At 67.6% G+C, this 27,361-nt stretch overlaps 1 protein-coding gene across 2 annotated transcripts; it reads left to right on the top strand.

The window, feature by feature from the left end:
* TTYH3 (tweety family member 3) lies at positions 1 to 27,054 on the top strand. Of its 2 annotated transcripts, XM_059699411.1 has the most exons (15): positions 1 to 355; positions 12,765 to 12,934; positions 13,046 to 13,157; positions 13,285 to 13,505; positions 13,784 to 13,879; positions 14,098 to 14,170; positions 14,690 to 14,765; positions 16,594 to 16,649; positions 17,256 to 17,348; positions 19,788 to 19,880; positions 20,028 to 20,164; positions 21,895 to 22,068; positions 22,524 to 22,599; positions 23,176 to 23,276; positions 24,796 to 27,054. In XM_059699411.1, exons 1-14 carry the CDS (start codon positions 233 to 235, stop codon positions 23,242 to 23,244), a joined length of 1,569 nt encoding a protein of 522 aa, XP_059555394.1. In that variant the 5' UTR covers positions 1 to 232; the 3' UTR covers positions 23,245 to 23,276; positions 24,796 to 27,054. The 2 variants fall into 2 exon arrangements, with proteins under 2 accessions (XP_059555394.1, XP_059555393.1); XM_059699410.1 differs by lacking the exon at positions 23,176 to 23,276 and having other exon boundaries at positions 2 to 355; positions 24,796 to 27,053.
* The last annotated feature ends 307 nt before the right edge of the window (positions 27,055 to 27,361 follow it).

The raw sequence follows: 27,361 nt of genomic DNA on the forward strand, positions 1-27,361 counted from the left end.
GAGGCGGCGGCGGCGGCGAACAAAGAGGCGGCGGGCGCGGGCGGCCGAGCGGAGCCGAGCGCCGACGAGCACCGCCGAGCCGGGCCGAGCCGGGCCGAGCCGGGCCGGGCCGGGCCCAGGAGCGCGCAGGCGATGCGGGCGACCAGGCCGGGGTCGGCGGGCCCCTGAACCCGACGCCCCGGGCCAGCGAGGAGCCGCGCGGCGGCCGCGTGTCCGAGGGGCCGGGCCCGCCATGGCCGGGGTCAGCTACACGGCGCCCTGGTGGGTGAACCTCCTGCACCGGCTGCCGCACTTCAGCCTGCGCTGGGAGCCCACCAGCAGCCAGTTCCGGCCCGAGGACCCCGACTACCAGCAGGTGACCTGGGCCCCCGGGGAGGGGGTCGCGGGTCGGGGGTCAGGGCGCCGGGTCACGGCCCTTCCCTTCAAAGGTCGGAAGCCTCCCCTCCCCCGTCGGTGGTCACGGCCCCTCCCCCTCGCGGGTCGTGAGCCCCTCCCCGAAGGTCGCTGCCCCCACCTTTTTGAGGGTCTGAAGACGCCCCTCTCTGCTGCCATCTGGAATCTGGCTGCTCCCCCTGCTTGGTCGCCTTCTGGGTCATGGGTCACCCCTTTTTCAGCGTATCAGGGACCCCCTACCCCCATCGAGGGTGCGGGGCCCTCCTGCAGTCTCGCTTCCCTCCTGGGGTCACTTAAGGCCCTCCTTTCTGGGGTTCCTGGAGCCGCCTCCCTCCCCTCCACGGAGCTCCCTCTGCCAGCTGTCAGCTCCTGCCCAGGCCCCTGCCCATCACGGGGGGCTGTTGGGGGGCAGAGCCCCCTACCCGAAGGACCCCACAGCGCTGAGACCTGCGGGGTCGCCTCTGCGGCGGGAGCGGGGCCGGGGAGCAGGCCGTGGGCTGTGCCTTCCCGCCCGGGGATCCGGGTTCCAGCCCTGAGGGCCCGGTGCCTGGTCACCTGGAACCCCTCTGGGCTGCGTCTGGCAATCATTGCCCAGCCTCCGGGGTGGGTGGCACTGGCTTTGCTTGTCAAGACGGCCTGGGAGTCCCGGGCCCGTGGACCGTGTCCCTCCCCACCCCACCTGTGCCGAACTCTGTTCTCCGTGGCCTCCCTTCTCCGGGGCAGAGAGCCAGAAGCAGCGGGCGAGGATGCCGTGGGCACCCGGCTCCCGGGGCTGCTGGCCTGTGTCTGAGCAGGTTCGGAAGGGGGCGAGGGCTTGGCCCAGGCGCGCCCCGAGACAGCAGAAGTGTATCAACCAGCACCCGCATTCTAGAGGCCCAGCCCCGGGGGGCGGCCATGCGGGCAGCACCTGTGCCTCCAGGCACTTGGTGAGCGGGCTCTGCCACACCTGCCGCGGGGGCTCTGCGTCCACAGGTCAGGGGCTGGGCTTGACCTGAGGAGGTTCCCTGCCACCCCTGGGCACCTGGGCTGTCTGCCCGCCCCGAGCTCTCCTGCTGGCCCGGGGACTGCCACCTCTGCATGCTGCCAACGATGCTTGGACTGGCTGCCTGGCTCCTGCTCTCTGGGTGCCACCCCCCCCCCCCAAGTGCCAGCTGGGATTCCAGGACACCTGGTAGAGAGTGAGCCAGGGGCAGACATCTGAAGCCCTGGGAGGCCTGGGTTGGGGGGCAGGCACCCCTCGGCACAGCCTGGCCTCCTGCAGGGCCCTTTGCCCCCGAGAGGACCCAGCTTCTGGGCCAGCCTCCTGAGCTGTCCCCTCCTCTGCTGTGGGAGGGCTCTGACTCACTCTCTCTCCTGCCTCCTCTCTGAGGAGCAGAATTAGCCACTGAATAATTCACGGCGTGGAAACCAGCCCGTCTCCATCCCGCCCCCTGCTCCTGGCGGGGGCCGAGGGCGAGCCAGGCCTGGGGTGCGCGCTGCCTCTGCCCTCGGAGCTGGTGCTTTTGGACAAGCGCTCGGCCTTCAGGCCTCATCCCGAAACCCCGCTGGCGTGCCTTCCCTGTAGGGGCGCCGTGGGAATGCGCGGGCCCGGGTCTGCTGGGAGTGCAGCAGAGGGAGCCTCCCTGGGTGGGTGGGCGATGGGGTGCCCTGGGCCATGGCCTGGGCCCCTGCCTGCCTCCCCTGGGGAAGCCTTCCTAGCTGTGGGCGCTTCTACCTCCCGAGCTGACCTGGGGCTGGAGTGGGGGTGGCACGGGAGACCAGCCTTTGCCCTTCTCTGCTGTTTCCTACCCCCACCGTCGGCTGTGGGGAGCCATGGTGAACCCCACTGGAAAGCCCCGTGGGTCACCCTTTTTCTGGAATGCTGTGTGGGGACATCTCTCACTAGCCCCTTGTCGCACAAGCCTGGGAGATGAGGACTCTCTCCATTGTACAGATTAGCAAACTGAGGCTCAGAGAGGGGACTGGTTCAGGACCACGTAGCGAGGTCATACTCTCTACCCTCAGTCTTTCTCATTCTTGCTCACTGTCCTCACCAGTTCAGGGGGTTCTGGAAGTTCCAAACTGATGGAGAAAAACGGGTATGGCCTGGTGTAATAGTGCTTTGGTGGGGTCAGGACAGGGCCTGCTGGGGCCTGGCAGTCAGGGGAGGCTTCCTGGAGGAGGTGCTCCTGTCCTTCCATGGTGGCTGCAAGCCAGACTATGGTCGGGCAGCGGGCTGGGACTTGCCTGGAGCCTGGTCTGCAGTGGGCACACCGGGCCCATCTTCCAGGCCAGATGGTAGCAGTTGCCGCAGGTTTGCCCTGAGTCTTGGATGTTTCCAGCAAGACCCTAAACATAGACTGAGGGGCAGCTGTGCAGAGGCCTCGGGGAAGGGGTTCCAGGCAGGGGTACAGCACGTGCAAAGGCCCTGAGTCGGGGGAGCCTGAGCCTCAGCCCAAAATAAGAGAGCCCCTCTGGTCTGACATGCTGCCCGGGAGGGCTGAATGGCCCCTGAGGGGGTTGGAGACCACATGGGGGTCTCCCACCAGAACGCAGCACCGAGTGGGTTTAATGCGATCCGAGCAAGCTCAGCCCATGCCTGCAGCAGCGTGGCGGCAGAGCGGTCATGTCCGCTGGGCGGGGCTGGCCCTGATGTCATCCTCACTGCTAATGGGAAGGAAACTCGCTCTGGTTAAACAACGGCAGTTGTCGCCTCTCTTCTCATTTACAAAAGGAATACAGTCCAGGGAGCATTCGGAAAATAGGAAAGAGCTTGAGACAGAAAAAGCCGCTCCCCGCGGAGCCCGTCCGTGCACTTATCCTGGAGAGCCGGGGAGGGGGAGTCCGCTGAGAACTGGAGTCGCGCCGTGTGCCCCCCGTCACCTGCCTTTAATCATCACGTGTTTGGGACCGTGTCCGTGGTCCTTGGTTCTTGAGGCTTGGCCTGCATCCATGTGGCAGCCCGGACTCTGAGGCTGCAAGTGACAGAAACGCACGAAACGACAGCACATGGGGGCCGGGTGGGAGCTTCTAAAGCACCCCCTGCATGGACGGAGCTCACGAGCTTGGCTTTGGGGTGCAGGGCCTGTGCACGGGTGCGGGGGTAGGGAGCCCCCTGGGCCCAGCGGACTCTGCCTGTCCTCCTCTTGGCCAGTGTCAAAGTCCCGGGGAAGAATCCAATTGGCTGAGCTGGGGTCACATGCCTGCCTCTGGCCAGCGGAGGACCAGGTGCTCATTGCCTCTGCCACCAACTGCCCACCCGCTGAGGGGTCGGTGTTGGCCAGACCCCGTGTCCCCCGCCTGGTGTGGTGCGGGGTCTGCACCACCAGCTCTGTTGTTAGGCCCCTCGGCTCCTGGTTTTGGAGGGTCTGAAGGCAGGTGACAAGCCCTGTTGGGGGGGTTGTGGGGCAGGGACATCAGCTGTGTGATGCCGGGCCTGGGGCTCTTAGTTAGGCTCTGGGAAGGCGCCAACCTCCAGGCCACAGCCGCTGTGCCAGAGAGGCTCATGCTGTTTGCTTACAAGCATTTCTCTGGGCACCATCACCCCCACAGAAGCAAAACCGAGACCGCTGGCACCTGGCATCAGTGAGCGGAAGACGTGGGCAGGCTCCTCCCAGCCAGGCACTCCCCTGCCCGTGCACACAGCTCGGAGCAGCTTCTGCGTCGCGGGGAGAGGCCCCCAGCCCCTCGCAGGTGCTGGTGTCGGGACTGGACCCCTCCCCCAGGCAGCTCTGCTGAGTCCTCTGCTGGAGGAGAGGAACCGAATCTGCAGACAGAGATGGGTCACCATGTGGGAAGTGGCCCATGTGGCCCCCGAGGAGCTGGGGCCCAGGACGGGGGCAGGAGCAGAACCCCCGGAGCCCCTGGTTGTGCTGTGGGGGGAGGGCCCTCGGTGCCGATGCTGCGATGGGCATACGCCGGCTCTGTCACCAAGCCAGGGCCACTTCCCAAAGGGCATCCCTGAGCTGAGGTGCTGAGGGGGTCCCTCCTGGAGACAGGAGGGCAGATGCCAGCGAGGTCGGGTCTGCTGCCTGCCCAGCAGGCCCCCGAGGCTCCAGGGCAGGCAGACATCTGCCGAGGCAGCGGGTGTTCTTGTCATGCTGGGGGACTGGAGGGCTGAGGTGGGCCTGGGTCAAGGCCAGGCCTCCAGCCCAGTGCCAGGGCAGGAGGGAGCTGCCCCTGGTGCCAGCTGGCCACGAGGCCACTCCTGTTCTTGTCTGGAGCCAGGGAAGGCGCCAGGGTGTGGGGCAGGCCCAGGTCACAGGTGGGTGGGAGGGCTGCGGGAGAGGGGCTGTGTGGGGCCCTCTGTGAGCCTCCCTTTCCACGCCCCTTGCCCAAGACCTGGGCTTTGTGTGCCCAGAGGAGCTGGGGCACGTGTGTATCAGCGTGCACACGTGTGTGAGCGTGTACACCTGCAGTCAGAGCTCGGGCACATGCAGGCCTGCACACATGTGTGTGAGTGTGTATACCTGCAGTCAGAGCTCGGGCACATGCAGGCCTGCACACATGTGCCACCCTCTCCTGCTACAGGAGGCTGGTTGAGGCCTGGGCCCCCATGGGAGGGCGGGGGGCTGTGAGGCGCAAGGGTGCCAGAGGGGCTGTTTCCTCTCGCAGGCCCCGCTATGGCCAGGCCTGTCCTTTGTTGACCCAGGGCATGGGGTGAGGCCGGGCTCCCCAAAACCTCGGTGACCACTTCTGCCTCTGAGAAGGGGGACTGCCCGCCCTGGCACCCAGGTTGGGTCCCTGACTGTGGTGAGGGGCTCTCGGTGCAGGTCTGGCCCGAGTCTGGGGTCCGGCTGCGCCCCTCAGGCTTCCTCTTCCTGGTAGAGACCAGCCCCGGTGATGCCACAGCCCCATCTGAGACCGGGCCCGGGCCCCCAGAGGTGGCGGTGGAGAGGCGCTCGCAGAGCCCTGGTGGAGGGCAGGGGGTTTTCTGGGTGTCACGCTGGGCGGTATTAAAGCCGCCAGGCCGGCACCAGGCCGCCCAGGTGCGGGTCTCTGGCGTCTGATCAGCCCTCCGGCAGCGGTGTGGGGGGAGGGAGAGCAGGCCTCAGCACTTCCTCCACGCGAGCCTGGCTGCAGGGGGGCGGGCGCTGGGCCTGGGGGTGACCGGTCAGAGCTCCCCGGCACCCCTGGGCTCTGTCCACATGGTTCCTGGCAGGGAGGCGAGCGTAGTGTGTGCCGAGCGGAGAGGACGTGAGCCAGCCAGCGTCTGCGCCCTGCTGGCCCGGACCTTGGCCCTCGGACCTTGGCCCTCGGCGGGGAGGGGGGAAGGGACTTGGACAGAAAGTGGGGGCCCCTCTCAGGCTCCCGCAGGGCCACGAGCTCACCGGCATGGAATTCGAGAAACCCAAGCCCGTTCGATGGAAATGTGTTTTTAATTTCTGGCCGGCATCTGGGAGCAGCGGCCAAGCCTGTTGGAGGGGCGGGGGCTGCGGCCGCACGGGCCTCTCAGCCTCAGCCCGGGCCCTCAGCATGTCACCCCTCAGCCTGGGCCCTCAGCATGTCACCCCTCAGCCTGAGCCCTCAGTGCGGCACCCCTCGGCCCGGGCCCTCAGCATGTCACCCCTCAGCCTGGGCCCTCAGCATGTCACCCCTCAGCCTGAGCCCTCAGTGCGGCACCCCTCGGCCCGGGCCCTCAGCATGTCACCCCTCAGCCTGAGCCCTCAGCGCGGCACCCCTCGGCCCAGGCCCTCAGCACGGCACCCCTCCGCCAGAGGGCCCTCAGCGCGGCACCCCTCGGCCCGGGCCCTCAGCGCGGCACCCCTCGGCCCGGGCCCTCAGCGCGGCACCCCTCGGCCCGGGCCCTCAGCGCGGCACCCCTCGGCCCGGGCCCTCAGCGCGGCACCCCTCGGCCCGGGCCCTCAGCGCGGCACCCCTCGGCCCGGGCCCTCAGCATGGCACCCCTCGGCCCAGGCCCTCAGCGCGGCACCCCTCGGCCCGGGCCCTCAGCGCGGCACCCCTCGGCCCGGGCCCTCAGCATGTCACCCCTCGGCCCGGGCCCTCAGCATGTCACCCCTCGGCCCAGGCCCTCAGCGCGGCACCCCTCGGCCCAGGCCCTCAGCGCGGCACCCCTCGGCCTGGCGGGAGGTGCAGGGCGTTTTCTGGGGCTTTCCTCGGGGCCTATGGAGCTCGTCACTTAAGTGTGGGCCCCGGGTCCCTTCTGGCCTCAGGCCCCCGGGCCTGGGACGTGGGTGCCTCCCCGTCTGGGGGTCTGGGGCCCAGCGAGCCTGTGGGTGCTGAGGCAGAGGGCCAGCCCTTAGGGGAGCGGCCTCTGGAGTGTGTGTCTTCCCAGAGGGGACCAGGCAGAGGGTTCAGCCTAACGCCCCCTCCCCCCCCTCACCGTGCGCCTGGGGCTGCGGCCAGACGCCCCCCATGCAATGGAGGGGCCCACTGCCCCCACAGCTGTCTGCCCCGCCCACCCACTAGAGCCCCCACTCTGCCCCTTGACACTGCAGGCCCAGGCCTGGACCCCGCCTGACCTCAGCTGCCCTGGCCCCCAGGATGCAGGTTTGCAGCCTGGACCTGTGCTGGGCCTTTGCTCACACTGTCCCCCTCTCATGGTGCCCCACTGGCACCCGCTGACACCCCCTGACGCTTCTGCACCCGGTCCTTCTGAGCCTCCGGCCTGCACTGCGGGGTCTGGGAGATGCTGGCCCTGCCCTGCCCAGCCCAGCTGTCTGTGTGCCCTGTGCTGAACCACATGGCACACATCTGGCCTTCCCAGCCTCGGCCTCTGCTCACGCAGGCTGTCCTGGCAGCGAGGCCGGTGGTGCCAGCATGTGGGCAGGCACTGAGGGCCCAGGCCCCTCTGGAGGCCTCCCTGTACCACCTGTCGGCAGCGGGAGGGCCGGGCCAAGGTGGGCAGGCCTCTGGCCCAGGCCGCCTCAGGGCTCTCCTGCCAGGGCCTGCAGGCCGCTGCCACCCTGGGCTGTGCCTGAGGAAGTCCCTGACCTCTCCAGCCTGCCTGGGTGCATGTGACCGCCCACAGCGAGGCTGGCCAAGGGGTCACGCTGGGGCCGGGGCAGCAGGGTGCGGGATGTGTCCCCTGGGGCTGGGTCAGGGTCCCTGTGAGGGTCTCCCGGGCGGAGGCTGTGGACTGTGGGGCGGGCAGAGGGCCAGAGCCGGCACCCGGGAGCCGTGGGGGCGCGTGCTCAGCAGGCAGGCTCTGTGGGTCCGGAGTCTGCGCCGTGTGTGGTGTGCTCCCGGCAGGGGGCACATGGATGTGCCGGGCGGGCCGTGCGTGGTGCTGGTGGTCTAGGGCATTTGGGGGTGGCCTGGTGCTGAGCTGCCACTCTGCACAGGTGGGGTGCCCACATGGTATCTGACAGGCGTGTTCAGGCCGAGGAAGGAGCGTCTGGCAGGCCCGGCTCGAGGCCGCGACCTCCCACACCCCCCGGCACTGTGCCCTCGGATGGAGCTGGGCCTCGGGCTGCACGGCTCTTAGTAAGATTCGGGGCGCATAGCCCGCCCCTCGTGGGGCTGCCTCCCACAGGACAGGACTGCCCTGGGCCCCTTCCCGCCCCGTCTCCCTGCCAGGGCCTGATGGGGGCCTGGACTGGGCTGGAGCTCTGGCTCATCCGTGTTTCCGGGGTGGGGGGTGGCTTTGGGGGCCTTAGGGCACCGGGAGAGTGTGGGCTCAGGGCAGGGCCGCTCCTGGATACGCTTCGTGGCGGGGGCTGCAGGGTCCTTGAAAAGGATGCGCGGTCCAGGCTGGAAATCGAGCGGTAGGTCAGGAGGGCGCGTGGGCTGGGGTGCCTGGTGCACGTGCGGCCACCCGAGCCCTGACTGCCTGCGTCCTCGCTGAGCCCAGGGCATTCCTGGCGCTGCAGGTGGCTGGTAGCCAGCGTGGTGGCCGGCGGTCAGGATGCGGCCCAAGCATCTCGCCTCGCTGACCCAGTGCTGACATCACTTCCATCACAGACGGAAAATTCCATGTGGTCAGAGCTCAGATGCTGAGCAGACAGCCCTGTTCTTTCTGAATGGGCCCTGGGAAGCTGGGGCTCCGGCGCCAGCCAGCGGGCAGGCAGGGGCGGGGTGGGAGGGGCCGGGGAAGCCTCTGCAGCCTGATCCCTGAGACTCTGCCTTCGGGAACTGGGGCAAAGGTCATGCATGACACCTGGCCCCGGGGACAGGAGGACATGTGTGCTGGCCGATGTGCTGGGCTAGGACCCAGGTTCGCTCCTGCTCCCCCCTGGGGGCTGTGGATACAGGGACCGGCTTGCCTTCCAGGGCTGCCCAGGCCACACCAGCCACCCCCCCGTCCTTGCTTTAAGGCCCCAGGAGGAAGCTGCCGGTCTGTGGAAGCTTGGGGTGGGGTCCCGAGGGCCCCGAGTTTCTGAGCACCCACTGTGTGCCAGGCTCCGGGCCATAGGGCACCACCCCTGCTAATGGGTGAGCTCACTGAGGCCTTCCCAGCACCCCCTGGGGGAAGTGGGCAGAGAGACTGGGCTAGGTGGTGGGAGGGGTCCCTGTCATCCTGATGCTGGCCACCTGGCCCCCTGTGTGCAGGGCTCGGGGCGCGGTGGGGCACCTGGGCCTCCACCTGCCACTGCCTCCCGCGGTACCCCTCTCGGAGCCCCAGGCCACGGGCTCATTCTCTTGGGCACAGGTCCCACCCTTGACCAGCTCCCTGATGCAGGGAGGCCTGTCCCCCCAGGATGGGCATGTCCTTCCCCCCCAGGCAGGTGATCACCGGCCCCTTCTGCCCCTCAGGCTCTGACGAGTGTCTCTCTGATGCCCAGGTGCTTGGGCACCCTCACCCACAATCCCGGAAAGTTACAGCCACTGCCGGGAGCTCACGGGGCAACTCCTTTTTGTGCATACGTGAACGTGTGTGTGTGTGTGTGTGTGTGTGTGTGTGTGTGAGTGAGAGATAGGCCTGTGTGGGTGTGAACATGTGTGAATGTACCAGTGTGTGTGTGTGTGTGTGTGTGTGTGTGTGTGTGTGTGAGAGATAGGCCTGTGTGGGCGTGAACATGTGTGAATGTACCAGTGTGTGTGTGTGTGTGTGTGTGTGTGTGTGTGTGTACGTACATGGGTGTGTGTGTGATAGGCCTGTGTGGGCGTGAACATGTGTGAATGTACCGGTGTGGGTGTGAACATGTGTGTGCACATGTGTGAATGTACCGGTGTGGGTGTGAACGTGTGGGGGCATGCACATGTGGATGGGCTCACGCTCACCTTGTCTGTGATCTGCCCTGGGCGCCCTCCCCCACAGCCAGGGTGCCCCCCCACCCCCGCCTCCTGTCCGCAGCCCACCAGCTGCCTGTGGGCAGGGGGCCCTGGAGCAGCACCCGTGGGGCTCCCCACGCAGGCGCCTTTCTACGCCTTTACACACACGAGCTCATTCAGCCCGAGTAAGCGGCCAGCAGTGATGTCACGTCTCCATCTCCCTGTGGAGGAGCGGAGGAACGGGTTAGTCAGACGCCACCTCACATCTAGAACCAGGCAGGGTAGCCTGGTGGACCTCGCGCCCTGGTTCCCTGAGAGCTGGGCTCCCCTCGGCCCTGAGTTTGGGGGGCGGTGGGGGCCGGGCACGAGGCCCTCCCGTGGGCCTCCTGGTGGCTGCATCCAGGAAGTTCCGTGATCTCGGCTCCGGAGGCACCGGCCCAGTCCCTGCTGCGCCAGAGGCAGCCCACGTGGGCCCGGGGTGCCGGCCCTCGCCCTGTCTGCACGGCAGGGCCTGCCCCGAGGCCTCCCACGCCGGCGGAAAAGAGCTGCTCACAGGTTTCTGGTTCTGTGTTTTAATTATAAAGTAGCATGTGTTTGTGGCTAAAAAAAAAAAAAAACAGAAAACCAAAAGAACAACCCACAGCAACAAAACAAAGTGAATCGAAGTGGAGGAAGATCCGGGGGAGGTACAGGCGCCGCCCGCTGCGGGTTGGGGGAGGCCGGGCCCTGCACCTCCCAGACCTGGGAGCCCAGCCGGCCTCGCCCGGGTGCCGGGATCTTATCGAGCCTCAGCTTTCTCATCTGGCGAATGGGAGTGGGTGTCCTGGCGCCGCCGAGGTGGTGATCTGGCTCCGTCCTGGCCGGCTTCCCGCAGGCCGAGCTCCACGCCCGCCCCTGACGCCGCCTCCAGGAGCGTCTCTGGAGAACACCTGCCTGCTGCTGTCTTTTTCATATTTTCACTTTTTAAGTTGATTTCAGAGAGGAAGGGAGAGGGACCGAGAGAGACACATCAATGATGAGGGAGAATCATGGATTGGCTGCCCCCCCACACCCCCACACTGGGGATCAGCCCAAAATCCGGGCCTGTGCCCTGACCTAGAATCGAACCGTGACCTCTGGGTCATAGGATGACACCCACCACTGAGCCACGCCAGCCGGGCTGCGTGCTCTTTAAGCAGCAGCTCCGAGCCAGCTGTGTTCTGGACGTGGGGGTAGGGCCCTGCCCCCTCAGATTGTGTCCCCCAGCAAGGGGCAGGCTGCTGGGGAGCAGAGGGCAACATCCAGCAGGGCTGCCAGTGCGGGCGGAGATGGGCCAGTCTGAGGCCCGCAGAACCGTGGGGGCAGGGCGGGTGGAGATGGGCCAGTCTGAGGCCCGCAGAACCGTGGGGCAGGGCGGGCGGAGATGGGCCAGTCTGTGAGGCCCGCAGAACCGTGGGGCAGGGCGGGCAGGTCTTGGGGCTCCGTGGGTAGCGGCTTCGGGCTGGGGGTGGGGGTGTCTGGTGGAGAGCTCAGGGCAGGGCCTGGGGGCTGCCCGGCTGGATGGGGCTTTGGCTATGAAAGGGCAGACATCCCTTGGAGCCAAGGCCACGGGCAGTGGGCGTCGTGCCCTTGGCCTCGGACCCTGAGATGCCGGGCAGGACTGCGGCACCTCCCACCAGGGTCCAGCCCCACGTGTGAGGTCGACCCGGGGACCCACGGATGGCGCTCTTCCAAGCCCCCAATGTTTACTGGCTCCCAGCAGTGCTGGGTGGGGTCGGGGTGCTGCCTGATGCCAGGCCCCTCACAGTGAATGTGCCCCCCCATGGCTGGGTCCTGGCCTGTCTCCCCGTGACCTTGGGCAAGCTGACCCCCCCCCCCCAGTCCTTGGAGCCCCGGGACCTAGAGAGCCTGGGGCTGAGAGGTGGCTCTGGTGCTCGCCCCACTAGGCCCACTCCTCCCCCCCCCCCGCCCCCGTCCCGCTGGAGAGCAGGGGCAGCCGGGCCAACGGGGCCTGCCAGGCTCTTGGCCGGTGCCAGGTGGTAGGTGGCTGTACCCCCGCCTGAAGGAGCAGTGGAGGCGCCAGCCCCCCCCCGCCATGCCCACTGTGCCCAGATTGCTCGCTGGGCAGCAGGGGACAGCCTGGGGGGGGGGGAAGGGGACTGGTGCCCTGGCCTTCCCCAAGCCAGCGCCTCCTCTCCCTGCTGCCTGGCAACCGTATCCCCGGAGACAGCAGCTGGCAGGGCTGCGAGGCAGCAGTCCCAGTGCCTCCGGCCCAGCCTCTTGTCCCAGGGGCCCTGCTGGGGGCGGGCGGACCTGGGGTGTTCCCCCCCCCCCCCCACAGCTCCCAGCTCAGGCCGGAAGGCACCGCTGCTGAGCGGGGAGGGAGGGTGTGTCCAGGGTCCTCCTGAGGGCTGGGCGGGGTGCGGCGGGCAGCTGAGGGCGCCCCGCGGTGACAGCACAGCTATGATGGTGGTGGGGGGGGGCACCTCCACGTGTCGGCCTTCTGTGTGGCCCGCCCGCCCCCGTGGGGTGCACTGGCCCTGTACCCGGAGGGGACAGGACGTGGGCGTGTGTCCTTCCTCCGAACCGAACCGTCGCGGAAGTTCTGTTTCAGGGAATGGGGTGAAGGGCCCAGGGGGCGGGGCTGGCGCCTGTGTTGGCCAATGGGGGTCTGTGCTGCCTCCTGCCCCTCCGCTCCCAGGGCTGAGCCTGCAGCAGGTCAGCTGCTTCCCTTGGGGCCCCAGGCTCCGTGCCAGGAGGGAGCCCCTGAGACGAGGTGGGCTTCGGGGCTCAAAGGTTTGGAAAGGCGGCCCGGCCGGGCCCAGAGCGGGCTGAGGGCGAGGATGGGGCGGATGCTAGCAGCCTCCCAGGCCTGCTGTGCGCCTGGCTCCACCGCGGACACGCGTGGGTCTCCTGGCTGTGCCTGCCTCTCCTGGGAGCCCTGCCCGCCGGCCCCCCCCCCTCCCCAGCGCCTCCTCACGGGCTCTGCGGGGGGGATGGGGTGGCTGTCCAAATGACCTGCCTTGGGTTCTGGGGCCCGGGAGGCAGCGGGCTCCCCTGGGCAGAGTGTGGGCCGGGGAGGTGTCCAGTACGGGGTTCCCAGATCTGGGCGACCACAGGCACTGCCCGAGGGGGTGGGGGGCCGGTCCCCAGGTTGGGGGCTCTCTGGGAGCACGTGCGACTGGGCTGCGACCAGCGTAGGGCAGGGAGCCCACCTCCAGCGCCCCCGCCCCCCGCAGGCGCTGCTGCTGCTCGGGGCCGCCGCGCTGGCCTGCCTCGCCCTGGACCTCCTCTTCCTGCTCCTCTACTCCTTCTGGCTGTGCTGCCGGCGGCGCAAGAGCGAGGAGCACCTGGACGCCGACTGCTGCTGCACCGCCTGGTGCGTGGTCATCGCCACGCTGGTGTGCAGGTGAGCGGGCGGGGCGGGGCGGGGCCTGGCGGGGCGGGGGCGGGCGGGGCCTGGCGGGGGCGGGGCGGGGCGGGGCCTCCCAGCGCGCTCACGTGGCCTTGCCCTGTCCAGCGCCGGCATCGCCGTGGGTTTCTATGGCAACGGGGAGACCAGCGATGGCGTCCATCGAGCCACCTACTCGCTCCGCCACGCCAACCGCACGGTGGCGGGGGTGCAGGACCGCGTGAGTGGCTGGCGAGACGGGAGGGCGCGCCCTGCTGCTGACCCCGGGTCTGCGCGTGCCCGAGCCCGTGGGGGGGGAAGGGGGGGTGGAGGGGGTGGCCCGCGTGCTCACCGCTGACCCCGCGCAGGTGTGGGACACCGCGGCCGCCCTGAACCTCACGGCGGAGCCCGGCCTGCAGAGCCTGGAGCAGCAGCTGGCCGCCCGCCCGGAGCCCCTGCGCGCAGTGCGGCGGCTGCAGGGCCTGCTGGATGCGCTGCTGGGCTACACGGCCGCCATCCCGTTCTGGGGGAACCCCGCTGTGTCCCTGGAGGCGCTGGCCGAGCAGGTGGACCTCTACGATTGGTACAGGTGCGCGCGCCCTCCTCCCTGCGCCCTCCCAGCGCCCCCTCCAGGGCCAGGCCTCCAGCACCAGAGCCTGGTGGGTGGGTTGGAGGGGCCGGGTCTGCAGCAGCCGCTCGGGCAGGAGTCCCTGTGGGGCCCTCTGTCTGCGAGGCATCGGACTCCAGGCCACGTTGCCCAGAAGCACCCCCCTGGGCCCGGCTGTTCGCCTGGGGGCTGCGGCCCTCGGTCTGGATGCCTGGCCTGCCCGGCCCGACCCGCCCGGCCCACACCTCCGTGCCCCGCAGGTGGCTGGGCTACCTGGGCCTGCTGCTGCTGGACGTGGCCATCTGCCTGCTGGCGCTGGTCGGCCTCATCCGCAGCTCCAAGGGCATCCTCGTCGGGTGAGTGTGGACCGCGACCCAGGGGTGGGGAGGCGCCCAAGCTGGTCTCCCACCCTCCTTCCTCAGCGGGTCAGGCATAGGGCCTGCCTGGGGAGGAGCCACAGGCCTGTGTGGGCGGACCCCCAGGGGTGCCCTGGGGCCTGGCCCTCTGGCTGGCATCCCAGCAGGTGGCATGACCCCCCTCACCTGGGGGTGCTGATTGGCTTTCATTGGCCCAGGGTCTGCCTGCTGGGGGTCCTGGCCTTGGTCATCAGCTGGGGTGCGCTGGGCTTGGAGCTGGCTGCGTCTGTGGTGAGTGGCAGCGGGGATCCCTGTCTGCTGGGCCGGGTCATGGGGGAGCCACACTTCTCGTCCCTTCCCCTCCCGTGGGACATGAGGGCCCAAAGGGGCAGGTCCTGTCCTTGGCACACAGCAAGGCAGTGCCCCCAGGGCCTGGATGCCTGGCCTGCCCAGCACCCGCCAGGAGCACCTACACCAGCGGTTCTCAACCTGTGGGTCGTGACCCCTTTGGCGGGCGAACGACCCTTTCACAGGGGTCGCCTAAGACCACCCTGCATATCAGATATTCACATGATGATTCCTAACAGTAGCAACATGACAGTTATGAAGTAGCAACGAAAAGAATGTTATGGTCGGGCCACAACAGGAGGAACTGCATGTAAAGGGCCAGAAGGTTGGAACTGCTGGCCTAGAGCCAGTGTCCCTGTTCGGGGTGGGGACCCAGGGGTAGGAACCAGGCTCTACCTCTGCGAGCGGAGGGTTGGGGGGCCTAGCGTGGTAACCCCATTTCCTTGCCTACGTCCATCCCAGGCCTCCAGTGACTTCTGTGTGGATCCCGACACCTATGTGACCAGGATGGTGGAGGAGCACGCGGTGCTAAGTGGGGGTGAGCCTGCGCCCACCTGAGCTGGCACCAGGGGCGGGGCTGGGAAGACCCACCTGAGGAGGCCGAGGCACCCCCGCCCTGACGGACCCTCGGTCTGGGTCTGGGTCTGGGTCTGGGTCTGGGGGAGGCAGGACCTCCCCAGCACAGGAGGCTGGTGGGGAGCAGTAACACGAGTGGGAGGCTGTGGAAATGAGGACAGGCACCGTGAGTCCAGCGATGACGGGAGGGGGCAGGTGACCGTGGGGAGGGGCGAAGGGAGCGAGTGATGGGGGAAGCGGGTGATGATGGCTGCTCAGGCACGTAGTCGGGGTGGCCTGCCGAAGAGGGGGCATTAAAATTGAACCAGAAGACACCGTGTGTCTTGTGCAAAGGGCCTGAGGCAGAGACAAACTTATGTTCGTGAGGCAGAAAATAGACCTGTTGGGAGGGGAGGGGGCGGAGGCCTCAGGGCAGGTTGTGGCCGGAGCCTGGACTTGACTCTGGGCCCGTTGGAGGGTGGGGAGCAGGGGGGATGGAGGCCTTTCGGCCACTTTGGGCTGCTGGTGCACGTGGCCTCTGGTGGGAGCAGGGGTGGAGACGGGGCGCCCTGAGCCTAAAGGGGCCTGGAGCGCAGTGTGTCTGCTGCCTGCACACGCGTGGAGCCTGCAGGCTGTGCGGAGGGGGCGGAGCTGGCGGGACTTGCCCAGAAGTGTGGGTGCAGGAGGAGGCGGCAGGACTCCAGGCTGTGGGCTGAGTGGGGGGCAGAGCCTGGGGGTGCTGAGTGGCCCTCGTGGGACTGCCGTCCCCCTTTGCCCAGGAAAGCCCCGGGTGCGTGTGAGGCTGGGTTTTAGCTTATTGTGTTCAGGAGCCGTTTCCACCTCAGCCTGGGGCGCCCCCGTGCGGGGGAGGAGGGAGCCGGGTCTGGGGGGGGGGCCCTCGCAGGGCCCTGACAGCTGTCCTTGCCACTGTCACTCGCCTCGGCTGGGCTCTGGGCGCTGGGCAAGCGCGAGCGGCCACCTCGGGCCCGTGCCCGCTCCGCCCCCAGGCGGCCGCGGAGGAGCTGTGCTTCCTGTTTCAGCATCAGCTGGGGGACCCCAGACCTGCGGGGCCAAGGGGGTGCGGCCAGCCCTGCCCTCCATCCCGCGCGGGGCCCCGAGTCCCAGGAAGGGGCACCTAGAGCCAGTGCCCCACCCCCCAGGGGCCTGTGGGGCCAGGCAGCCGTCCAGGGCTCCTCATGGCTGCAGCCAGGCTGGGGTCTGCAGGTCAGAACTGGGGGAGTCCCCGTCCGTAGGCGCCTGCTCGATGGGGCTGCGATGGACAGGCCACCCGTGTGCGCTGGGCCCTCAGCCGCGACTTGGGGGCTGCGTGCCTCTCTCTCTAGGGTGACACTGGCCTCAGGAGTGTTCTCCCCTAGGGACCCCTGAGCAGGTGCTCCGGGTCTTCAGCCCCCCCTCCCCCGGGCCCTGTCTGCTGCTGAGGGAGGGCAGGGAGGGCGCGGCCCCAGGAGAGAACCAGCACCTCGCGGGTACACACTCAGAGCAGAGGGTCGGGCCCGCCCTGGACTCCCTGGAGGCCGTCCCCCCTCACACGGAAACGTAGGCGCTCGGTGCAGGCAGACGCACGGGCAGATCCACCGCGTGCAGGTACCCACCACAGGCCAGTGCGTGTGCACCCGCAGAATGCAGTGTACACGTGATATGCACGCAGGTGTGTCCTTGTGCACGCGTGTGCTGGTGTGAGCACGCACGTAGCCGTGCGCACGCGTGTGCTGGTGTGAGCACGCACGAAGCCGTGCGCACACACAGACAGACGGACCTGGCAGCTGCTGAGCTGCGGGCTCTCTCTACAGACACCCTGCAGTACTACCTGGCCTGCTCGCCCCGCACCGCCAGCCCCTTCCAGCAGGTGAGCGTGGCCGCCCCTCCCCGCCCCGCCCCGGGGAGGCCGTCCCAGGGCACAGAGGGGAGCACCAGGCGGGCCCCGCCCTTCGTCTCCGACGTCCGCAGCCCACGGCCCACTCGTCCGTTGACCCTAGGCCCTGGGGCCACAGCTGGGCGAACACCGGGCTGATGTCACTCCGTGCCCCTTGGGGGGGGCGCTGCTGATGCCCCCAAATCCCTGGGACTCACTCCTTTCATTTCCTGGGTCGCCCTTGGCCAGCCCTACAGGCCAAGCCAGTGGTGGGCGTGGCGGCTCCCCGGGAAGCCTCGCCCTGAGGGTGCTGTGTCCCCTCGGGATAACTGGGCAGGTGTGGGCGTGGGTTTGAGGGGAGCCCTTAGCCCGCTGCCCGCCACTCCCCGTGACAGGACCATCTGCTTTAAAGATGCCGTGTCTTCCGGGTGCCGGGCCCTGCCGGCCAGGGAGGGGTGTCCCACCAGCCTCCGGAGCGGAGTGCTGGCGCCCCCCTCGGGCCCTGGCGCAGCCACTCACCCGGGACTCCCCATGTGGGCAGGGCCTTGGGCGGGGGGGGGCTGGCTGTGGCCCTGCTGCAACCGCGGCCTCTCTGAGCAGAAGCTGTCGGGCAGCCACAAGGCGCTGGTGGAGATGCAGGACATCGTGGCCGAGCTCCTGAGGACCGTCCCCCGGGAGCACCCGGCCACCCAGGTGAGGGCCGGGGCGGGGCCCACACCCACAGGCGGTGACACCAGCTGGGCGTCACCCTTCCCTCCGTTGCCCTGAGGATGTTTGGTGGGTTCTTTAAAAAGTTCTGCCTCTTAGTTTATAAATCGTATAAATTCTTTACATTTAAAAAGTGAGGAAACTGGGAACAGACGTAAAGACCCACCAGGCGGGACCCTGCAAAGGGGCGTCCTGGGGACTCGGGACTGAGCTCTCCCGGTGCTCAGGGCCCAGCCTGGGACACGCACACATGGTACGCACACGGCGCACACATGGTACACACACTACACACGCACACACGGTGCACACGGTGCACACACGGTGCACATGCACACACGGTACACGCGCACACACGGTGCGCACACGGTGCACATGCACACACGGTACATGCGCACACACGGTGCACACGCACACACGGTGCACACGCACACACACGGTGCACACACAGTGCACAGCCCACCCCCGGCCTCCCCTCTTGGATTTCTGCACCTGCGTGAGTGGGGAGGGAGGTGTGTCAGCCACTGGTGTCTTCACAGAGTCACCGGAGGCTTCGACCTCTGCCTCGCCCTGGAGGCTCAGGTCCCAGGTCAGATGTGGGCAGGCCGGCTGCTCCTGCCATCAGCCTCCTTGGCAGGTAGACACAGCACAGTGTGGGCACACAATGCAGACGCACACACACACACAGCACAGTGTGGGCACACAATGCAGACGCACACACACAGCGCAGATGACACAAGCAGACACAACAATGGAGACACGCACACACACACACAGCACAGTGGGCACATAATGCAGACGCACACACACACACACAGCGCAGATGACACAAGCAGACACACAACAATGCAGACGCCACAATGCAGACAGAACATAATGCAGACACACACAACAATGCAGACGCACGCACACACACACAGCGCAGATGACACAAGCAGACACAACAATGCAGACGCACACACACACACACAGCGCAGATGACACAAGCAGACACACAACAATGCAGACGCCACAATGCAGACAGAACATAATGCAGACACACAACAATGCAGACGCACGCACACACACACAGCGCAGATGACACAAGCAGACACAACAATGCAGACGCACACACACACACACAGCGCAGATGACACAAGCAGACACACAACAATGCAGACGCCACAATGCAGACAGAACATAATGCAGACACACACAACAATGCAGACGCACGCACACACACACAGCGCAGATGACACAAGCAGACACAACAATGCAGACGCACACACACACACACAGCGCAGATGACACAAGCAGACACACAACAATGCAGACGCACGCGCACACACACAGCGCAGATGACACAAGCAGACACAACAATGCAGACGCACACACACACAGCGCAGATGACACAAGCAGACACACAACAATGCAGACACAACACAATGCAGACACACACAACAATGCAGACGCACACACACACAGCGCAGATGACACAAGCAGACACAACAATGCAGACACCACAATGCAGACACAACACAATGCAGACACACAACAATGCAGACGCACAGCGCAGATGACACAAGCAGACACACAACAATGGAGACGCACAGACACACACAGCACAGTGTGGGCACACAATGCAGACGCACACACACAGCGCAGATGACACAAGCAGACACACAACAATGGAGACGCACAGACACACACAGCACAGTGTGGGCACACAATGCAGACGCACACACACAGCGCAGATGACACAAGCAGACACACAACAATGGAGACGCACAGACACACACAGCACAGTGTGGGCACATAATGCAGACGCCACACACACACAGCACAGATGACACAAGCAGACACACAACAATGCAGACGCCACAATGCAGACACAACACAATGCAGACACACACAACAATGCAGATGCACACACACACAGTGCAGATGACACAAGCAGACACAACAATGCAGACGCCACAATGCAGACGCCACAATGCAGACACAACGTAGACACACAACAATGCGGACACCACGCAGGCGCACTGCAACACAGACACGATCGAGCTCGCCCTGCACGTGTTGTCGGGAATGTTTGCTGTTTAAATGCCGTGAAATCTTCCTTTGTCTTGAACTGCCTCTGGAATTGCAACTTGTAATAGAACCGGCCATGTCAGGAGACGTGGGTGTTTCTGTCCCTCCCGCCGCAGTAAAGGGACGCATAGTGGTGGCGCCTGGGACAGGCGTTTGTGGTCTGTCCTTGCGTCCTCAGCTGTCCCCACGGCTGGCCACGGACTCTGGGGATGCGGTTTCTCAAAGCCCAGGACCCTGGAGGTCCGTGCCCAGGTCACAGGGTTGAGGGTGGTCTCCGTGCAGGGGGCTGGGCTGGGTGGAGACCTGGAGGCTCCCCCTCCTGACCGTGCGCTGACCGGGCACGGCGTGTGCCCCCAGGACCCTCTGCTCCGCGTGCAGGAGGCGCTGAACGGCACGGAGGTGCACCTGCAGCACCTCACGGCGCTGGTGGACTGCCGCAGCCTGCACCTGGTGAGCGCTGGGCCGGGGCTGCAGGGGGGAGGGCAGCCCGGGTGGGCAGCCTGGAGGCCGGCTCCTGGGGCCGGGGGCCGGTCCAGCGTGTCCGTCTCACCCGCCTCCCATCTCCGGTCGCTGGGCCTGCGCCTCCTGCGGCCTCAGGACTACGTGCAGGCGCTGACCGGCCTCTGCTACGACGGCGTCGAGGGCCTCATCTACCTGGCCCTGTTCTCCTTCGTCACCGCGCTCATGTTCAGCTCCATCGTCTGCAGCGTCCCCCACACCTGGCAGCAGAAAAGGTGAGGGCCCGAGGCCCGCCAGCTCCCCGGGCCCTTCCGACACCCGTCCCCGTCCCCAGAGCCAGGGACGAGGGCCCCTCACCTCTCCGCGCCTGTGCGCCTCCGCAGGGACGGGCTGGCGCGTCCTAGGCGAGCAGCCCCATTTCACAGATGGGAAACGGAGTCTAGAGGGGCTCCCGGTCCAGGGCCGCTGGTGTGGAGCAGGCGGGGAGACGCAGGGCTCCTGCCGTGGTGCTGGCGCTGTGCCCCGCGTCCGCGCCTCTGGTTCAGGCTGTCTCATCCGTCTCCCCGTCCCTGTCCCTGTTCGGTCGTGTAGGTTTGGTTGCGAGGACCACCTGGCTGGCTACGGGGACTCACAGCTGCCGGGGGGGGGGGGGGGGGCGGGCCTCTGGCAGCCCTGCCTCAGTCTCCCCAGTCAGTGCTGGGTTGGGTGGTATATCGGGTGCCAGGCCCCTTCCTCCTTGGGCCCCCAGGGCTTGTCTCCCACAGCGACCCCCTCCCGCCCTCGGGTGTGGCTGCTGTTGGGGGGCCCAGCGTGGATGGTGGGGCCCTCGGTTCAGATCTCTTCCCTTCGTCTGGATGCTCTCTGTTGTGTTCTGCTATGGAGGCGATGCTGCTGCTACCTGCTGGGGGGGGGTGGTGGTGATGGTAATGATGATGGTGATGGTGGTGATAGTGATGGTGGCAGTGGTGATGGTGGTAGAGATGGTGGTGATGGCAATGGTGGTGATGATGGTGCTGGTGTGATAGGGATGGTGATGATGGTGGCAGCGGTAAGAACGATGGCACCTGCAGGAGTGTCTGGGTTGGTTCAGACCCTGACTCTGCCCCTGCTTCTTGGTGACTATCAGCGTCACTTACCCCTTGAAGAGGGACCTCAGCGTCCCCACTGACGTGAGGTGTGTACCCTCCGCCCCTGCAGAGGCTCCGAGGGGACAGGGCGGAGGAGGCCGGGCCAGCGGCCACTGGATGAGTCACGGTGTGAGCACACGCCGGGCGTGGCTGGCCATCGGTGCTCAGCCATCGCTACCCCTGTCCTGCCCACCCAGCTGCACGGAGGGTGGCGCAGACCCTCGGAGGCCACCCAGCCGGTGGTGCGGAGCGGGGACCAGGCGGGGCGGGTGCGTCCTGAGAGCCCGAGGCCCAGGCCCTGGCCCGCAGCAGCCCGAGCGGAGTGGAGGAGGGGCGCCAGGGGCCGCAGAGCAGGGCGGCCTGAGCTCTGGCTCTTTGGGTGCAGGTCAGCCCCATGGGCCTGCGCTCCCCCTGGGGACCTGCTCCCTCTTCCTCTTCCTCTTTTTTTTTTTTTTTTAAATATTTTATTGATTTCAGAGAGGAAGGAGAGGGAGAGAGAAACATCAATGATGAGAATCATTGATCGGCTGCCTCCTGCACGCCTCCCACTGGGGATGGAGCCCACAACCCGGGCCTGTGCCCTTGAGCAGAATCGAACCTGGGACCCTTCAGTCCGCAGGCCGGCGCTCTGTCCCCTGAGCCACACCGGCCAGGGCTTTGCTCCCTTCTTTTAATCGGCGGGCGGTCCCGGCGCCTGTGCAGGCCGAGCCAGGGCCCTGGGTTCCCCGTCCGCAGAGGAACGCGGGGTGACAGCCACAGCCCGTGGTGTGCGCGATCCTGAGCCAGGGTCGGGGCCCGCAGACGGCCCCAGAGCCGGCCCCGCGTCCGGTGGCGCCGCCCGGGCCGGCCTGAGCTGGTGCCGGTGTCGCTCCCCGCAGAGGCCCCGAGGAGGACGGGGAGGAGGAGGCGGCCCCGGACCCGCGGCGGGCCCACGACAGCCTCTACCGCGTCCACATGCCCAGCCTGTACAGCTGCGGCAGCAGCTACGGCAGCGAGGCCAGCATCCCGGCCGCGGCCCACACCGTCAGCAACGCCCCGGTCACCGAGTACATGTGAGTCGGCCGGGCGCCGGGCAGCCCGGGCGGCAGGGGCCGAGCCCGCCTGCCCCGGAGCTCAGCGTGGCCACGGGCGCGTCCCCCGGCCGCAGCTCAGAGCCGGAGCCGGGGCGCTGCGGGCGGCGGCGGGGAGAGAGGCGGGGGCTGTCCACAGTGGGGCGACGGGAGCTGGGCCTCCCCCGGGGCTGCCCCACAGGGAGGCCGCTTGGTCGGGGCGGGTCTGTGTCGGCCACAGGGAGGCTGTGGCCCGGGGCCCAGGCGAGGGCGGGCGGGCACCCGGGCCACTCTGAGCCCTGGTGACTGTGCTGGGCTCGCGGCGGCCCTAGGCCCCTGCGAGCCCGCCCTGCTGGCATCCCGAGGGGAGGGTGCGGGCAGAGCAGGTGGGCACACCGCCGGCTCCGAGCTGGGACCACGGCCAGCGGCCACTCAGCCCCTCTCTCCTTGCTCCGCAGGAGCCAGAATGCCAACTTCCAGAACCCCCGCTGTGAGAACACCCCCCTCATCGGGCGCGAGTCCCCGCCGCCCTCGGTAAGTCTGGGGCAGGAGGGCGGGTGGTCTCTGCGTGTCCTCCGTGGCCTGCGGCGAGCGGGGCGACGGGCGGGGTGGGCTCACAGCTGGCCCCAACTGCCCTCTTCCCACCTGACCTCTCTTCTCCTCTCTGTACCTTTCTGAGCTCAACCCAGTTCTCGGCCCCTGGCCGGTCCAGCCTGGCCTGGGGTCCCCTCGGCCCTCGGGGCTGAGACGCGGAAAAGAGGTGACACGGTGGTTTGTGCCAAAGAGACGGAGCTTACAGAGAGGCAGCCAGGCGGCTTCCTGGAGGTGGTGGCTGCAGGGGGCAGGTGGCCAGAGAGGCGAGGCACTTTGCTTTGGAAATTCGTGCCCACGTGGGCACACAGAGCTGGCCTGGGGCCTGGGGCCCGCGGGGCTGGACCTGGGGCAGCTGGGCTCCAGGCTGTCACCCATGTCCCACTGCCCATCTCACCGCCCGTTCTGGCCCCGTGGCCTCCTCTGCCAGCCCACACCTGGCGTTGAGGCTGCTCTCTCTCTCTCTCTCTGTCTCTCTCTCTCTCCCTCTCCTGCACCCCCCCCCCCGGGCCCTCCTAGCGATATCTGGCTGCCCTGGACTCTGGCGGCCACACGGGCTGGCAGTTTAAGCCCATGGACAGTGCCTGACCGCTGTGGTGGCCATGCCCTCAGAGTGACAGGTACTGGCCCACCTGGGTGCCCTGCCCTGTGCATCGCCCGCCCGCCTGTGCCCCGTGCCTCACGCCCTCTGCTCACCGAGCCCCCTCGCCAGGCTGGCCTTGAGCCCACTTGATGGGCCTGGGCCGTTCCAGATCAGGGCCACGGGCCAGCTCTGGACAGGCTGCCTGCGGGCTTTGTGGCCTCCAGCCCAGCCACGGAGGCCTCTGGTGCTGGCCCGGGACCGTCACTCACCTCAGGACGGTGAGCATCCCCCCCCGCCAGCCCGGCTGCAGGTGGCCACAGCCCCTCTTGTCACCTCCGAGCAAGGAGACCTCGCCCAGAGCCCTGTGCACGCCTGCACCCGGGCCCCGGGGTGCGGCCAGCAGGCCTGGCCCTCGCGATGCCGCCCGCACGTCCCAAGTGCCCTCAGGTGGTGAGCAGCGTGCACGCTGCCCCCAGCGCTGAGCACCGCATGGCTCCCTGGCCCTCGCTGCATGTCCCAGAATGGCGCCCCGGTGCTCGGCTCCCGGATCCCTCCCGGCCCCTGCTGGGCACATGCCGCCTTCTCCCCACCAGCACTTCCGGGAGGGCTCGCAGGACCAGGGGGCGCGGTCCCCCCAGAGCTGGAGACTGGGCGGGCAGCGTGTGGCTGTGGAGTCGGCCGCCAGGCTCCTGACACTGGCAGCCTGTGGCACATGCCTTGGCCTTGGTCCCCACCCGTGTGGGCATGTGACCGTTTGTACACTGCCTGGTCATAGCACACACCTCCTCCACGTGTCTGTGAGCACGCACACCCACGTACATGCATGTACATCCATGTACACCCACGTACACACCCATGTATGCACACGCATGCACACCCATGTACACACACGGACACCCGTGTACACACATGCACACCCATGTACACCCACGGACACCCATGTACGCACACGCACACCCATGTACACGCACGCACTGAGCAAGGCCCTTGTGCTTCAGGTCAGGCGAGGGCATCTGAGACGTGCAGCTCTCCCTGCCCAGTCGCCTCTGTCCTGCGTCAGTCACCTGGGGGAGACCACAGCGGGGCCTCACCTCCGCCCGGGGGCCCGCGTGACTTAGGGGGCTCCTTGTGCGATCCAGGCCCCGGTGGGCCGTCTGACTTCCTGGGACACAGCCGCCCCCGCCGGGAGCTCTGCTGGGGGGCTCGGCAGGGGTCCTGCAGGGAGAGGTGGCCTTTGGGTCCTGCCACGGAGCCTCTGGGCGCTGGCTTGGGGGGAGGGGGCGCGGAGCTCGGCCTGGCACAGCGCCCAAGGCCCGAGACGGGGATGGGCCGAGTGTGCTCCTCCCAGCAGGCAGGAGGCGGGTCCCGATCCGGCCGGGGCCTCAGGGGCTCAGGGTCCTGGTGCTGGGCCAGCGGCCTCTCCTGAGCCCGCCCCCAGGGCTGCCAGCCACGCTGTCCTAGTCTGTCCTGCCTGCCCCAGGTGCTTCTGGCTGGCTCCCCAAGGCCTTGCCCGGCCGGCCCACGCCCTGCTCACACCGCTTCCCTGTCTCCCACAGTACACGTCCAGCATGAGAGCCAAATACCTCGCCACCAGCCAGCCGCGCCCCGACTCCAGCGGCAGCGGCCACTAGACCGCCGGCCGGCCACCGCCCCACGTGCCAATCACCCTGCTCCTCCCCTGCCAGCAGCGCGCCCCCCCCAGGCCGCCAGCCCGTCTGCACCCTCCCCCCTTTCTGCAGGGGCCCTGCCAATGGAGATGAGGAGTTCTGAGCTGCACCCTGTCCTTGGGGTCCACGCCTGGACTCCCGGGAGCGCTGTCACGGACACAGGGCCCTCGCGGTCCCCCCACCCCTCTGCCCTCTAAGGATTCGGGTTCGCAGAGCCCTGCTCTGGGCCAGGCGGCAGCCCCTGCAGCACCGACGCTGGGCCTGCGCCTCCAGCTCAGCCCTCCCCCCCGCAGCCCTGATGCCCTGTGGTCACTCGCTGCCCTCTGCCCAGCCCTCCGTGCTCCTGCGTGTCTCTGGCTCCTTCTCTCCCCCTGACCACAGGCCCCTCCAGCCAGTTGCCAGAGGCTCCTGGGCCCGCCTCCGCCTCCGCCTCCGCCTCCGCCAGCTTCGCTCTCTCCCTCTAGCTCCTGCGGCGCCCGCCCTCCACGCGGCCAGAGGACAGCTGGTGTCGCCGAGCCTGGGCTGCTCACCATGGTGCCAAACCCCCTCCCCCGCAGGCTTGGCACCTTGTTCCGGTTCATTCTTTGCACTAACCATGCTCCTCATCTCTAGGGTATGTGGGCCGCGGACCGCACACACTCCCTCCCGGCCCCCTTCCACCCAGGACAGGTGCCGTGGCCTGGAGCCTGGCCACGGGGGTGTGAGGGGCGGGGGGACCTGAGCTGCCTGTGAATGAGCCCTTGGCCCTGCCGCCCGGGACTAACCACTAACCTCACCCCAGCCGCCCGGTGCTGCAGCCCAGCCGGCCAGTGTGACCCCGAGTCCCGGAGGACCGGCCGGGAGTCAGGCTGAGCGGCCGCTGTTTCTCGGGGCGCTGCTGGGGGCATAGGCCGCCCCGGCAGGTGCTACCCCAGGAGGGTGTGGGCTGTAGGACGAGGTCCCTGCAGCCTCGGTCTCCCTGTGAAGTGGGGGCGAGGCCTCCGTAAGGTGCTTCTGGCTTGGTGTGCAGTGTTTGCTGTCCTGCCCGGGGGAGCCGGCCCCAGGGAGAGGCCGGGCCAGGGTCCCGCTGCCGGGGGCAGTGACAGACCTGTGGGTGCCAACTTCAGAGGCCCCTGCCCTTCCCTCCCCCGGGACCTCCTCTCTGTGCTGGTGTCTGGGACCAAAAGGGGGGGTGGGGATGGCCCCCACCCAGGGCAGCCTCTGCCAGGAAGTGGGGGCCTGACTAGACGCCCCTGGGCACGGCTGAACCTCACACACTGTCCAGCGTGCTCCAGGCCCCCTGGCAGGACACAGGCCCCTGGGCTCCCCCCACCCCCCTTAGGTGGGAGTGTGATGGCCTCTGGGCAGGAGGGGGCCCAGCAGTCCTGCTCGGTGCCGGCAGTGTTCTGCTGCTGCTGGGCCCTGCGGCCGCGAGGCCCCCCATGTGAAGGGACAGCAGGAGCGGCCGCCCGCCCCGACCTGTGCCGCCTGGGAGGCCGCCCCACGTAGGACGTGGGTGTGTGCCGCTGGCCTGTGACCCCGAGTCCCCCACTCACCGAATTTGAGTAAAAGGGAAAACCAAAGGGGTTCAAACCTGAGCTCAGTGCGTGGAGCAGGGCGGGCCCACGTGGGTTTTTTCTGTTTTGGGGTCTCTTCCTAGCCATGCCCCCCGCCACTGACCTCCACACCCACCCCTGCACCAGTGGGTCTGGGGCCCGCAGGCCTGACTGCATCTTGGGGGGCAGGCCCTTGACCTCGTGGGGGGCAGGGAGGCCACAAAGCCCCACAGGGCTCAGCCCTCCAGCCTGGTGAGCAGGAGGCGGGTTGGGCCCCCGGGGGCCTGATTGGAAGCCCCTGACCTCTGGGCCACCCCCACCCCATCTCACTATGCAATTCCCTCTGAGCACCAGCCCCCCCAACCCACCCACCCACCCGGACCCTGCCAGCCCCAGGGGTGGGAGCCGCGGGGAGGGAGCTCCTGGGGGTTTTGTTCAGCGCGATGGCCACGCGCTCCTGTGATACTGACCCACCTCAGTGTGACGCTGAGACCCCAACCCTCCCGGCCCCTCCCATCCGATTAACATCGGAGCTGACCCCCGACTGAGGCCTGAGGCACGGACCTTTGACCCCTGACCTCCCCAGGGCCTTGGGGGAGTGCTGTCGCTATTTGTTTTTTTGTTTCGTTTTGTTTTTCGTGGGTTTGGGGTTTGGTTTTTATATCTCGGGGCTTTATTTTTCTTGGCAAATGCTCAAGTCTCGTCTCCGTAATCTCTGGTTTCTATTCAGCTGGGGTTTCAGTTTTAAAATAAACAGATTTTAAAAAACAGGCCTCTCCCTGAGATTTTGACGCCCACGGGAGTCTGGGTGGGGGGGAAGGCGCGTGCGGGGACCCTGATGGGGGGCGGCAGACCACGGGCCTGGGGGCTGGGCCTCGTCAGCGGAGCTGCAACACAGTTGGGGGCAGGGCTGGGTGTCC

The sequence above is a fragment of the Myotis daubentonii genome, chromosome 5 (assembly GCF_963259705.1).
Source record: "Myotis daubentonii chromosome 5, mMyoDau2.1, whole genome shotgun sequence".
NCBI lineage: Eukaryota > Metazoa > Chordata > Mammalia > Chiroptera > Vespertilionidae > Myotis > Myotis daubentonii.

What these genes read in the sequence shown, in the direction of transcription:
- TTYH3 (XM_059699410.1), top strand. Translation starts at nt 233, where the DNA reads ATGGCCGGGGTCAGCTACACGGCGCCCTGGTGGGTGAACCTCCTGCAC. An exon ending in ACTGCCGCAGCCTGCACCTG is followed by an intron (nt 19,881 to 20,027) that starts GTGAGCGCTGGG and finishes CTGCGGCCTCAG; the next exon opens with GACTACGTGCAGGCGCTGAC. An exon ending in GCCCCGGTCACCGAGTACAT is followed by an intron (nt 22,069 to 22,523) that starts GTGAGTCGGCCG and finishes CTTGCTCCGCAG; the next exon opens with GAGCCAGAATGCCAACTTCC.